This window comes from Ictidomys tridecemlineatus, chromosome 7 (genome assembly GCF_052094955.1).
Source record: "Ictidomys tridecemlineatus isolate mIctTri1 chromosome 7, mIctTri1.hap1, whole genome shotgun sequence".
In the NCBI taxonomy this organism is placed as follows: domain Eukaryota; kingdom Metazoa; phylum Chordata; class Mammalia; order Rodentia; family Sciuridae; genus Ictidomys; species Ictidomys tridecemlineatus.
Genome location: NC_135483.1, coordinates 46431811 through 46446902, shown reverse-complemented (window position 1 = coordinate 46446902; position 15092 = coordinate 46431811). Strand labels below are relative to the sequence as shown.

General features: G+C 33.7%; 1 protein-coding gene across 1 annotated transcript in view; it reads left to right on the top strand.

Annotated features, from left to right (window-relative positions):
• Cnbd1 (cyclic nucleotide binding domain containing 1) overlaps positions 1 to 15092 on the top strand; it is a 315836-nt gene that overhangs the window by 24247 nt on the left and 276497 nt on the right. The window contains exon 3 of the mRNA XM_078016396.1: positions 8959 to 9066. Within this exon, the coding sequence (XP_077872522.1) occupies positions 8959 to 9066 (108 nt within the window). The remainder of the gene's footprint in view (positions 1 to 8958; positions 9067 to 15092) is intronic.

Here is a 15092-nt window from a genome sequence, read left to right as displayed (position 1 = left end):
TTACCCTATTAATTTGAAATATCAAGCAATTTTTATGGGCCCATAGACCCATAAAATATGTTTTATTTTGAGAAATATCTTTTCATTTTATAATGAGATTATTTGTTTTATTGCCATTGAGCTGTTTTCTTTCTATATTTGAATATTAACTCCTTATCAGATGTATGGTTTTCAAATATTTTCTTCCTTTGTTGTAGGTTGTTCTTCACTGTTTATTGTTCCCTTGATTATATAGAAGCTTTATAGTTTAATGCATTTCATTTGTTTATTTTTACATTTTTGCCCATGTTTCCATTAAAAATTAATGCCCAGACAAATGTCATAAATCTTTTCCCCCATCTTTTCTCCTAGTAACTTTATATTATATTTCAAGTCTTATGTGTTTAAGAATTGAATGTGTTTTGGATTGAATTTTGCATATAGTGAGATAAGGATCCAATTTAATTCTTCTACAGTTGAATATTCAATTTCCCAACATCAGCTATTGAACAGACTGTCCTTTGCCCACTGTGTGAACCCAGAATTTTTGTTGAAAATCAATTGATTGCAAATGTGAGAGTTTTATTTCTGTTCTTTCTGTTCCATTGGTTCACATCTTTGTTTTTCTATCAGTAATGCATGTTTTTAATCATAATAGAATTATATTTTGAAATCTGTGCATGATGCCTCCAGCTTTGTCTTTTGCTAAAGACTGCTTTGTTTATTTAGAATCTTTTGGGGTTTTGTGGTTGTGTACAAATTTTAGGATTTTAAAATATTTCTGTGTATTTTGACAGGGATTGCATTGAATCTGTAGATATTTTTGAATAGTATGGACATTTTAAAAATATTCTCTCAATCCATGAAAGTGTAAAATCATTCCATTTGTTTGAAACTTATCAATATTTCATAGTACCAGTATACAGATCTTTCAAATCTTGGTGCAATTTACATGTATTATTTTTTGTTTTTAATTGTAAATGGGATTATTTTCTTGATTTCTGTTTCGATAGTTATTTTAAGTGTATATTTTTATCTACTATTTTGTTTTTTGCTGCAGTGAACATAAGACCTAGCAAGAAAAATTACAGGAGGAAAAGTTTATTTTGGAGCTCATGGTTTCTGAGGTTTCATTCCATTTTTCTTGGCTGGAGAACATCATGGTGGGAGAGTGAGGCTGAATACAGCAGCTCATCACATAGAACTAGGAAGCAGAGAGAAACTACTTCACTCACTAGGGAGAAAATATATGCCTCAAAGGCATGTTCCCAATGACTTAGCTCTTCTAGCCACACTGTATCTGCCTATGATTACCACCCAGTTAATCCATTCAATTAGATTAATGCACTGATTATGTTAAGACTCTCATATCCCAATCATTTCACTTCTAAACTTTCTTACATTGTCTTAACACATGAGCTTCTGGAGGGGGGGGCACCTAATATCTAAACCATATAGTGTACATAATTCTACTTATTGTTTTACATTGATTTTTATACCCAGTAACTTTACTGAAGTAATTTATCAATCCTGACAATTTTTTGGTGTTGAATATTTTCAATATATAAGATTATGTCATTTGCAAACAGAGACAGAACTCTTGGTTTCCTATTTGGTTGCATTTTATTTCTTTCTTTTGCCTAATGTCTCTGGATAGATCTTTCAGTATTTGCTGAAAATAAGTAGTGAGCCTGGGCAGCCTTGCTGTTCCTGAACTTAGATGAAAGGCTCTCAACTTTTCACTGATGAGTGATATTAGTTGTAGTCTTGAGGCACATTCTTTCTATTCCTAATCTATTGAAAGTTATTTTCATGAAAGGATGTTAATTTGTGTGGAATGCTTTGTGTGCATCTATTAAGATAGTCATACTCTATATAATTCATTATGTTAATGTAGTGTAACACATTGTTTGATTTGCCTGTTGAGCCATCCTTGCGTGATAAATACCACCTCATCATGGCAGACGATTCTTCAGTTTTTTTGAATTTGGCTTGTTAGTTGGCCTGTAATTTTCTTTGCTTTATAATATCTTTCTTTGACCTTGTATCAAAGTATGCTGGCCTTATAAAACAAGTTCAAAAGTATTTTCTTTATTTCAACTTTTTGGAGGAGTTTGAGAATGACTGGCATTAGTGTTGTACATGTTCAGAAGCATTCACTTATGAAGTCATTCACTAATTTTGGCCTGAGTTTTACTTTGTCTAGTTCCTTGAGATATAATGTCAGATTATTTGAGATATTTTTCTGATATAGGTATTTATTACTATAAACTTACCTCTTAGATGTACATTTGCTACATGCAATAAGATTGATATGTTGTATTTATTTTTATTTTTTTATTTTTTTTTATTGATTGTTCAAAACATTATAGAGCTCATGATATATCATCTTTCATACATTTGACTCAATTGGGTTTTGAACTCCCATTTTTACCCCCAATACAGATTGCAGAATCACATCTGCTACATACTCACATTTTTACATAATGGCATATTAGTGACTATTGTATTCTGCTATCTTTCCTATCCCCTGCTATCCCCCCTCCCCTCCCCTCCCATCTTTCCTCTCTACCTCCTCTGCTGTTGTTCAATTCTCTCCCCCTTTTTTCCCTCCCCCTTGCCCCTCATAACCTCTTATAATTTTGTGTATCACTGAAGGTCTCCTACCATTTCCATATGCTTTCCCTTCTCTCTCCCTTTCTCTCCCCCCATTCGTCTTTGTTTAGTGTTAGTCTTTTCCTCATGCTCTTCCTTCCTGTTCTATTCTTAGTTGTTCTCTTTATATCAAAGAAGACATTTGGCATTTGTTTTTTAGGGATTGGCTAGCTTCACTTAGCATAATCTGCTCTAATGCCGTCCATTTCCCTGCAAATTCTATGATTTTGTCATTTCTTAGTGCTGCATAATACTCCATTGTGTATAGATGCCACATTTTTTTATCCATTCATCTATTGAAGGGCATCTAGGTTGGTTCCACAGTCTAGCTATTGTGAATTGTGCTGCTAAATCATTGATGTGGCCGTATCCCTATAGTGTGCACTTTTAAGGTCTTCAGGGAATAGTCCGAGAAGGGCGATAGCTGGGTCAAATGGTGGATCCATTCCCAGCTTTCCCAGGAATCTCCATACTGCTTTCCAAATTGGCCTCACCATTTTGCAGTCCCACCAGCAGTGTACACGTTATGTTGTATTTATATTTTCATTTGTCTCAGGTTAGTTTTTGATTTGTCTTTTGATTTCTTCTTTGACTCATGGGTCTTTCAGGAGCATGTTGTTTGATATCCACATATTGGGAATTTCCAGAGATTTCTTCTATCTCATGCCATTGTGATCAGAAAAAAATACTAAATGTTATTTCAGCGCTCTTAAATTAGAATTTGTTTTGTGGTTTAAAATATGATCTGAAGAATTTTTTTATATGTACTTGAGAAAAGCATATGTATTCAGTTGCTTTTTGATGGAATGTTCTATATCTGTATATTTGGTCTATTGAAATGAAAAATTCAGTAGGAACCTTACTCATGTGCTTTTTATGTTAGGTGTAAACTATTCAATATTTACTTATTAAATTTTGTCTATTGTTGAAAGTAGGGTTCTTAATCCTCCTATTATTATTTATGTTGAAATATATCCCTTCAAATCATTTAATAATTGCTTTACAGATTGATCCCTTTTTTTGTTCTACACTGACCTTTTTGGATTTTTACAGTTGTAGATGTAACATTTTGTCTGGTATAAACATATATATTCCTACTCTTTATAACATATCCATTTGCATGAAATATCTTTTTCCATCTTTCACTTTTAGTTTGTTTATTCTTATTAGAAAAATGAGTTTCTTATGAGCATGCTATGGTTGGGTCTTGTTCATTCAACCACTGTATGCTTTTTGGTTGAGGAATTTAATACATTTTTTCCAGGTAATTATTGATAAGTTAGGATTTCTTATTGAAATTTTGTTAATTTGTTTTCTGGTTATTTACCTTGTTTCTTTTTTCCTCTCTTTCTGCTTTCCTTTGTGGTTTTCTGAAGTGGTGGTATGCTTTGAATCCTTTCTTTTGTAAGTTTTGTGCAAGAAATACAGATTTTAGTTTTGTGGTTACTTCTAGCAAGCTTTTTCAAGATAACAAAATTTAACTTTAATCACACATTTAAACTCAAATGTTTTTACTCCCTCACATTTTATGATTTGGATGTAAAAATTTGCATCTTTTTGTAATTTGTGTCTTTTAAAAATTTATTATAGCTTTGGTTGTTTTTCACAGTTTGCCTTTTAACCTTCACAATAAAGATAGAATTAATTTACATATTATCTTTACTAAAATATTCTGAATTTGACTGTGCATTATTTATTTTATTGTTTTGTACTTCCAAAATGTTTTATGCTATTAATTAGTTGTCTTTCATTTCAGCTTAAAAATCATCCCTTTAGCAATGCCAGAAAGATAGGGTTATTGGTGATGAATTACCTTAGCTTTAGTTTGTCTGGAAAAGTTTTTTTTTATTTTTCCCTCATTTCTGAAGGACAGCTTTTCCAGGTATTCCTGATTGGCTGAATTTCTTTCTTTCACCTATACTATTTTACTCTCTTCTGTTTTTTAGGGTTTCTGCTTAGAAATTCACTGACAGATTATGGAACTCTCTTTATGTGATATGTTTCTTATATCTTTCTTCTTTCAAAGTTCTTTCTTTGTCATTGATTTTTGATAGTTTGATTATGATGACTCTTGATTATTGATTGGAGTTCTCTAAGTTTTTTGTGCCTGGATATTCACATCTTTTCCTGGACTTGGAAAATTTTCTGTCATTATTTCTTTAAGTATTTTTTTTTTGGTCCTTTTTCTTTCTCCTCTTCTTCTCCTCAAAATCCTATTATGAAAATATTGGTTCTCTTGATGGCTTTCCATGTCATTTTTTTTTCTCTTCTTGGCAGTGCTGGGGATTGAATCATGGGCTTTTAACAAGCCACTCAGTGCTCTACATAGAGTCACATCCTCAATGTTTACAATATGCATAGGACTTTGTCATTCTTTTTTGTTTTGGTCCTCTGATTAGATAGACCTTTTCTTCTTTGGGGTGAAGAAGTGAAGCCTTATTAGTTTATTTTGGTTGTGTCATATTTCCTTGATCCTTTTTCTGGTTTTTGTTTTTCTTTTGATACTAGGCTTTTAACCCAGGGGCATTTTACCACTGAACTTCATCCTCAGATCTTTTTGTCTTTTATTTTGAAACAAGGTCTTTGCTAAATCGCTTAGGTTCCCTAAGTTTCTGAGTCTAGCCTTGAACTTGTGTTTCTTCTGCCTCAGCCTCCTGAATCTCTGGGATTATGGGTGTATACTACCATGCCTGACTTTCCCTAATCCTTTGTAATCTTTATGTTCTCCCATTGGTGTTTGTGCATTTGAGGAAGCAGCCATCTCTTCCTGTTTTAGCAAGTGTTCTTTCAAAGGAACAGATTTTCAATATTTATTCTCACCTGGTTCTCTGTTTTATGTATAATTATATTAATTTTATACATAAGTACAATTATGAGTTCATTACCAAACACATTTCCAAAGAAATTAAAATAAGTATAGAGAACACTGGGCAGAGTGATACTTTGTAGTGTTACTATTTGGAAAGACTGCCGATTAAATGCATTTAGGTTGAAGGTGTAATGTTAAAGGCTCTGTAACAATCCAACGTATTTTTCTTCAACTCATAGGGAAAATATGAGAACCATTATGGAGCTATGTATGTATATGTACTGATTTGTGTCAAAGTGCACCTGTCATAAAAGAATGACATGTTTCTTTTCATTTTATCAAATATGTAGATGTTGCAATATTCATTAAAAATCGAGAAGGAAACAATCCTTAAGAAGTAAAAAAGATTAAACTGTTATGGCTTGCTTAATTTAAAATAAAAAAATATGTTGCTTCAGGGTCAACCTATAAATGTAATTAATCAATAAACATTTTATTAAGAGCTTATTATGTTCTCTGATCTGTGAGAAGAACAGAATGGGATGTTGAAGAAATACTGTTAGGGTTATCATAGGATAACTAGAAATATTCTAAGTCTCAGTGGCTTAATTTAATAGGAAGTTTCTTTCTCACATCATAAGGGGAACTTTTGATGGGCAGTCAGGTTAGGGTGTGAGAGTTTCCTCTCTTTCAAATTACTTTGACTATAACTCAGCTATGAATGTGCCTAGTATGCTAGGCTTGGTCAGGAGAGGGGACACAAGTTAATGCCCTTGAAAGGATTCCCTAACCATGTGACATATGTTGTTACTTCTTGCCTTCTTTATTAGAATGTGCCTATTTTGAGAAATGGAGCAACTGTAGCCTTGGAGTCAAGACAACCTAGAGTTTTGTACTAATTTTTCTACTTTATATCAACATAGGCAGGTCTTTTAAACTTTGTATGCCTCATTTTTTTAATCCATGACATGATAGCTATATGTCTAAATAATAAAAATGATTTCAGTTCTAATAGTCACTGATGTTTATATCTATCTCAAAAACTTCTCTGTATTTCCCCAAACTGAATCTTTTTCTTCCTGAGCTAAACTACATTTTTCACCTTCCCTTCCAGTTAGGGGATCTGCACAGTCACATTAGGGGATGGGGTTTCAACATATGAAGTTTTGTTTCATTTTGTTTTGGAGGGCACAGTTCTATTCATAGTAGTAACCAATATTTAAAAATAAGAAATTTTTATTAAGAGTTCAGATTTCTAGTTTCTGTTAAAAAAAAAAACAGAGGATCTGACCCTGTTGGACTTCTCTCAGTACATTAAAAATGATCTTTTAACATTAAGGCCATGATACACTCTTTGGGGACATGCTCTCTTCAGTTCACCACAGTACCCACTTTATTATACCTACCTGGGCACTTTCAGCATCTAATTTTGAGATCCCTGAATATAAGATGCTCAAAATATGAAAGTAGACTGCTGAATTGCATTTTTGTGACATAGACATTAGCATCATGGGACACTTAGGAATTCACTCTGACAGTTGTGTCCTCTGTAGATGCAGTGTGTCACTCTTCCATGTCAGCCTTCCACATATCTCACTTCTTAGATGCGCTACCTTTGATGACCCAGGTCACAAACATTAGGTTCATGTGCACCAGCTACCACATCTTGGAGATTCTCAAGGATTGGGCAAAAGTGGAAGTTTAGGCATACACATAGAAAATAATAAAATTAAAAGTCTCAGTATTTTGGTATAAAGTTTTTAGCTACTTCAGAGAAGATCTATCTAGATCACAGATTACTATAACATTTCAAGACTTGTAGCATGGACTGCATGTAGATAGAAAGACCTCATTTTAATACTTCTTTGGGCCTCAGTTTCTTCCTGTCTAAAATGAAAGTGTTTGCATTATCTAGCTAATATAACTGTGCAAGAATTAAATGACCTGCTACATATAAACTGCCTAAAATAGTGCCTGGAATATAGCAGGAATTAACAACAGTTTTGATTGAGAACAGTATATCCCAGAGGTTAGATTCAATTCCATTCTCATTTGTATTCTATATCCTCCATCTCTTTTTCATATGAATTAGGTCAATTATTAGGGTTGCAGTTTCTTTATGTGTAAAATGAGCAATAAAATGTGTCAACATTGTTAGGTTGTATAAATTTGCAATGAGAAAAATTGTTGTAAAGATCCTTGATTGGAATATAACAAGTACTTACTAAAAAAAAAGGATATGTAAAATAGGTGATTATAGAATATGAATTTCCAAAATCTTTGTGAATTTTCCAAAATCTACATGGAACTTAGTGGTCAGATTTAAAGAGTAGATACTTGATCAATCTATCTTTGTAGAGTGAGAAAAGGAGTTAAAGAGTATGATGTCCTCCTAAATCACATCCACATTTTATTGTTTGAATCAATTAAGATCAATAAGATTCTTAAAGTGTATGACATTTATCTTGTATAAAGTATCAATATGGTATTTCCGGGAACGTTAGCCAAGGGGGAAAATGGTGTTATAAATATTTTTGAATGTGTTATTACTCATATTGATAATTTATTAAGAAAACTTCTCTTGAGGACTTTCGTATTCATTGTCATGAGGCAAATATTGACTAAGATGTTTCTCAGTGTTCAATTCAAAGTATGATTCTTTTTGCTAATTATTCAAATAAGCTGTCATAATGAATGTTTACCATTTTAAAAAATATTTCATGACAATTGGCAATTGAAAATTGATACACTTTTTCCAGAAACAAGTTTCATTACCTAACATTTAATAATAATTGGCTATATTTCTGTAGATCTTGTTTACTGGCACTTTTAGTGTTTTCAAAATATGGCCACAATGTAATGTACATTTGGAGGAGAATTTATTTATTTTTATTGTTTGTGTTTTGTTTTGTTATTGGGGATTGAACCCAAGAGAACTTTGCCACTGAGCTAAATCCCCAGACTTTTATTTTTTGAGACAAGGTCTTGCTAAGTTACTGAAGCTGGTCTTGAATTTTCTATCCTCCTGCCTCAGACTCCAGTGTCATTGGGGTTACAGATGTGCTCCACCATGCTCAGAAAGGAGGAGGATACTGAAAATACAGAAGGCCACCTGGCTTCTACTGTTAAGAGTTTATTATTCATCAGGAAATGAATCAGAAATCTTTATTTATCAAAGACATGCCAGATGATTTCAGTGATCTTCTGAAGTTGGGAAATGCTAATATTTTCACCTAATACTGCTTTATTTCAGATCTAAAAATACAGTGTAAGGAATTTTCAAAAATCATCACAAAGACATATATTTTCCAGTAGTGTATATGTAAATGTGAAGCATTTTGGAGGTATTTTTTTATTATCTGTAACAGTAGCAGAATTAACAGTATTAATTATAGAAATCAAAGTCTTAAGAAAGCTTAGTTTAATATTTTGATATAGAATTAATTGGTATGTATCAAATGAAAGCTCTGAAATTTGTTGAATATTTACACTTCAATTTCTTTTTTAAGGTGGAGTTCTCACAGTGTGTTAGCAACTCATGAGGCATTTATGGCCCAATATCCTAAAATATTTCTGTACAAAGAAGCCACATTGCCTAAAATTTTCAAACCGGTGGAAGAAAGGTAATTATATTTTCTTTTGAAAGCAAAGTTGTGTGTGTGTGTGTGTGTGTGTGTGTGTGTGTGTGTGTACGCGCACACGTGTGCGCGTGCCTGTTTGTGAGCTTACATGCATAAATGGAACTAAAAATAATGAAAATGTTTGGTTACCAGCCCTCCATGCTGGGGAACAATCAAGGAAACAGACTGGTATGTAAGGGTAGATGAATTTTCTTGCTGAACAAAAATATTTGCCCACTGCTGAGGAGCATAGTTATATAAACCATTTGTCGAAGTATTACTCCCTTTTATTAAAGAATGATAGTGTTTATGAAAGGAACTAAAGTACCTGATAGCATTTCATGAGAAACTTTCCCACAGAAATGGATAGTGTTTGTAGGTGGAGGATATGTGGAGATACGCTATGTATCAATGAATGGACCACAGTCACAGGGCAACTGAAGGTATTTGAAAAGCTCATTTGATTAGGTTTCTACTTCTACATGGACCTGCAGTTTATGTATTTTTAAAGAGCAAGAGTGGGATAGTTAAATATGTTGCAGAAGGTGTGATAACCTTCTTGGAAAAGGATGAGGATGAGTTGCCAAATGGCACTGTAATGACCCCGGTGGAATTATAAGGTTCTTGTGTCATCAGCACAGCATCAAATATAAAAAAAGCTTCTTTCTGCTTAGACAACATTCCCATAGTAGTTTCCTTTACATCTTTAGTGAATATGCAAAGCCCCTCTCAGTGCTACTCTAGTAGAAATGATCTTTCTACACCCTCAGCTTCCAACTGCAGCCTTCTCTAACCCATATAACTTCTGTTGCCATATCCATGTGTTTGTATTTCACTTATGACTTGTAATTGGGATTAATAAATGTGTGTGTGTGTGTGTGTGTGTGTGTGTGTGTGTGTGTGTGTGTGTGAGTGATCCATTGGGGAAACTACTTTCTGGCTCCATAGAGTTGGTAAAAAAAAATGTGTTCTAATTTACATATATTAATAATATAAAAATAAAAACTCAAACAAAATTATTGTTACAAATGTGTTCCTAGGGATTGGAGGATATCAGAATAGGAGTACCAATCTATTTTGTTATCTTACACTCTTATTTATAGCTGTAGGGCAGTATTATGTAGAACATGTCATGCCAGTTAACTGAGAAAACTCTCTGGGAGATGAGCTTGCTCTGCTTTTTCAAAAACAATTCTGTTAAATTAATTTAAAAAAACTTATAAAAACCATTCAAATAAAACATTTTTCATAACCTTATCTAACCTTATCTACCATCTGAATCAAACTCCATCCGGATGTGGCAAGACTGACTAGAACCATCACATAAAGCTTATACTGTGATTTATCCAAATAACTTCTACATAAATTTCTAATAAAATATTTTGTTCTATTTGATTCCAAGTATATTCAATTTCTGTTCTAATCTTGTTGATTAGATTGAGACTTGTAAATTTAGCTCTAACAAGTAAGGGACTAGGAGTATTTATGGAGAGCTGAAGTCTCCTTCTTGCCCTCCAGTTTCTTCATTAAGCTACCAGCATGAGTCTATTCCTTTTGGTTAAGAATTTTTTGGGGAGACTGGGGTTGTGGCTCAGCGGTAGAGCGCTCGCTCAGCATGTGTGAGGCGCTGGATTCGATCCTCAGCACCACATAAAGATAAATAAATAAAATAAAGGTATTGTGTCTGACTACAACTAAACAGAATTAAAAATAAAAAAGCTTTTGGGAAGACTACAGAGAGGCAGAGTAGTGGCTTTAAACACCTTTGGTAATAGACTACCACCTTCATATCTTTAAGAAAAAAATGAGACCCTAAATTTTTATTAACTGTCCACTAAAGTGTGGGATACAAAATATGCAGAGACTAGGGAAATGCACAATATTAATTGATTTGTTTGCTTTAAGTTGCAGAGAAGTCAATCAAATTAGCTTCAGATGCAAGGGGAATTTTAAAGATCACTGTTTCCCTCCATATGCCTGCCTCATCTTTGTTGGGTTGGTTTAATTTTCACATGCCTCATGGTCTGGACAGACAGAGAGGAGTTTTTATTTTTATTTTTTGAAAATAGCACTGGAAGAAGCACATTGAAGTCTCTTGTTATAATCCAGTTCTGGATTGCTATGGTGGTCCTCTGATTTGCCAGTCCTAAATTACATGGTGGTACTCATAGAGTGAAGAATGTAGTTGACCCTAAATAGACGCATTTAGAATAAAGGTAGGAGAGCAAGTAGAGTGATAGAAGAAAATTGGGATATCATTAACTGGAAAATGGTGAATGAATACATGATCCTTGTTGAAAATTTCTTGAAGACACACAAGTCAACAGGAGGTTGAACAAAATGTTGAATGGAAAAATAATACATTGAAAAAACAGCAGTGAGCTTTGAAATCAAATATAAAATGAGAAAAATTATTCAAAAATTTTCTGTGACTGTAATTCAGAAGACTAAATTGCCAACAGAATTAGAGGGAAAAAAGCTAATCATTTAGAAGTCAAACAATAGAAAATAACCCAAACCTCCAAACATTCTCCTAAACAACTTTTATTTCTTTAGACAGGGAGTCAAAACTGCATTTTAGTTTTTGGATACGAATCCCAAAGAACAAACAACAAAACCAGAAGCAGACAAACAAGTTTACATCAAACTAAATAGGCTTTGCAAAACCAAGGATGCAATAAAGAAAGGGTAGACAACCAATGAAGTGTGAGAAAATATATATAAATCATACATCTGGTACAATGATTTGATATCCAAAAATACATGCAGAATTTGACTCAATAGCAAGAAAACAGCTTGATCAAAAAAAAAATGAGTAAGCCATCAAAAGACATAGCAAAGTCACTTGATATAATTCAGTATCTGCCTCGTGGTACGTGTGCAATAATGTCGAAAAGACAAAATGGTAATTTTTATTTTTCAGCTAGGAAAACAATCTAAAGTGGTAATAAATATGCCTTCAATTGAATTAAAGTTTCATAAATAGGTTTCATAAAATATATTTAAGAAAATAATGAATCTCCTCTAAGCTTAGCTTGCAAGGGTCCCTTATGAAATATCACACACACACACACACATATGCATATATATGTGTGTGTGTATATAAATTTTGATATGTATATCTGAAATTCATACACACATGGATAGTGAGAATAAAACTCAGGAAAATCAGAATCTTTCAAAGGAATAAAACTAATGATGAATTATATATCTTATCAGAGAGGAAATGCCTACACTACCAAAATTATTCATCAACAGCCTTCACCTATTATATTCAACACTCTATAATTCTTTGAACTTAAATATCATGTCACAGCAGTGATACAAGTAAGACACCTGCCTGGCTGTAGGCAGCTGGCAAGAATCCCTGATACCAGAGCACTTGCTAGATATTGAAGGGATACAGTCATGGGCTAGGAGACAAATGCTTCATGGAAACATTAAATATACTTGGAATAATGCTTCATTAATGAAAATAAATGAAAGACCTGGCCAAGACATTGGGAGCGATAATTATATTTGAGCAAAAATTTAAGAACAGGACAAGAATGGAGTCAAAGATGGTTTGGAACTCTCATCATTATCTAAAAGTTATTTTATTCATGGATTGTTTAGAAGGTAAAATTTTGGTATACTCACAGATATAGAAAAATCAAAGAGGATCTGTAATGTTTTTTTTTTTAAAAAAAGCACTGAATTTTGATACAGAACACTTAGGTCTGAGTATTTATTTTGCTTAACAGCAACAAAATAAACTTTGGAGAAGTCTCTTAAGTTGGCCTTGACTCAATATTTATTCAGAAAAAGAACAATATTAATATGCTACCTCAGAGTTATGAATTGAAAGAGCTTTAAATGATAATAGCTCTTATTATCATAGACTATAGATGGCTATGATATTTTATGTGTAATATACGTTTGTCAAGAAATTCTTTGTTTAAAATAGGTTCTTTGTTTAAAATAGGGTAAAAAGATGCAAACTGAAGATTGTATAAAATACTATTAAGAGGCTGGGATGTAACTCAGTTACAGGATACTTGCCTAGGTTATGATTCAACCCTGGGTTGAATCCATAGTAACATAAAGAAAAAAGAAAAAAAAACATTATGTTTAAAGTGAGTTGCCCAATTAAGTGACTTCCATATTACAATGGAAGATATAATTAACAATGTCATTATATGAATTCTCAATGATTGAAACCAACTAATTTATTTGTTCCCAATAAACATAATGATCATTGTTTTTTTAGGAATAAAAAAACCCTGATTGCTATATCCCTCAGTATTTTAAGCAACTTTAATTCATTAGAGAGAGATGGGCATAGTTCCAGATTTGTATCGCTCTTCTATATTAGGAAGATGTAATTATTATAAATGTTCTAATTTGAATAAAATGCTACTTTTATGTAAATAGAGGGCCCTTCTGCTTTTAAGTTATGCTATACTAATTTTAGAACATTTTTTGCTCAACAATTAGAACTTTGCCATCTTTTTTAATATTTTAATTTGCTTGTGAATGACATATAAGAGGCTTGAAAATATCCATATAATTTCCTGAGAACTTCATCTACATGAAGGTAGAGAACAATGAAGTTATAAAGGGAAATATGGGTATTCAGGGTTAGTTAAACGGTAGAGTGCTTGCCTGACATGTGAGATGCCCTGTTCAAGTCCCAGAAGTACACACACACACACACACAAAATGTGGTAAATGTTAGATCGGGACACAAGAAAAGACCACTGACTCCAATTAAAATCAAATTAAAGCAAGCTTATTATTTTGACTGGCTAGGCTGCCTCTCCCTCCCCAAACGGCGGGAACAAGACAGCACCCCAGCTTTCCTGCAGCCCAGCTTTATAGCCCAGAAAGTTACACAAAGTGGAGGTTACAGATAACAGAACTCTGACAAGCATCACACTAATGGTAGTCTACATTTTTTACTGGCCCCAACATCAGAATTTATGAGGACCATTAGAGCCTCAGAGAGGGTCATTGTCTGGCCAGGGAAGGCCAATATTTATGAGGTGTCACTAAGTTTCAGAAAGGGCTGCTATCTGGTCAGGCATGGGTGAGAGAGCCAGGCATGTGTGAGTTCAAGGCACGGGCAGGCATTCCAAGCAGGTTCAGAATTTGCAGTAATTTATAGTAAAGCCGAAATTATCTTTTCATGGCTTTGTGGTGAGATGACCAATTTTATGAAAAGATCAGGTTGGGTCTATCAGTAAATAGTTTATATTTTAAAAATGTAATTATAATTCTTTACATTTAAAAATTTCCAAATCAATACAATTGGTGATTTCTATCCAGAATATTGTTGTGATGGGCGAAAGGTGCAACTTATTCAGTCGAGGGGGAGAAATAAAGAATGTCCATGTGCCTCTGCCCTTTTCAATGCTTTATTCACTCAAATCACTCAATACAATTCCACTCTATAGGTTCTTAATCAAGAAAATGACAATCCTTAATGCTAGGCACTGCAATAGACATAATCAATCCACAGCAAACAATTCTAGATTAATTCTAAGCACTGCAAGCACACTTAATCATGACAAGCTCATGATGAACATTCCCTTTGCGTGTCAGATCAAAAGTCTCAAGCCCAAGGTGCTAAATCCAGCAGATGCACACTCACTCAGACCACTGTGATCAGGTCAGGAACCTGGGGTAGAGTTGATAGCTGGCTGAGGAGAGGGTCATAGGGAGAAGTCCTTTTCTCACCAGAGTCAAGAGACTGTTGTAGAGCTTGACAGAGGTGAGAACAACACAGGATCAGGCAGATAAGAAGAGTTGGAATGTCAGTCCAGGTCCTTACCAGGCTCTCAGGCTTGTGTGCATCAGTGTCAGCTGGCTGAATGTCTGTTCATTTGCTCCATCATTTATACTAAATTTTGTAGCTTCTGACCATCCCTTCAGTCCCTATTAGCTGCTACTGAATTTCTCAGTGATATCATTCATCCTGAGATTAACATCTGGTCTGGTGGTCCCCACTCTGATTTTCTTACTTCTCACTCTAATCAGGGCAAGGGTAC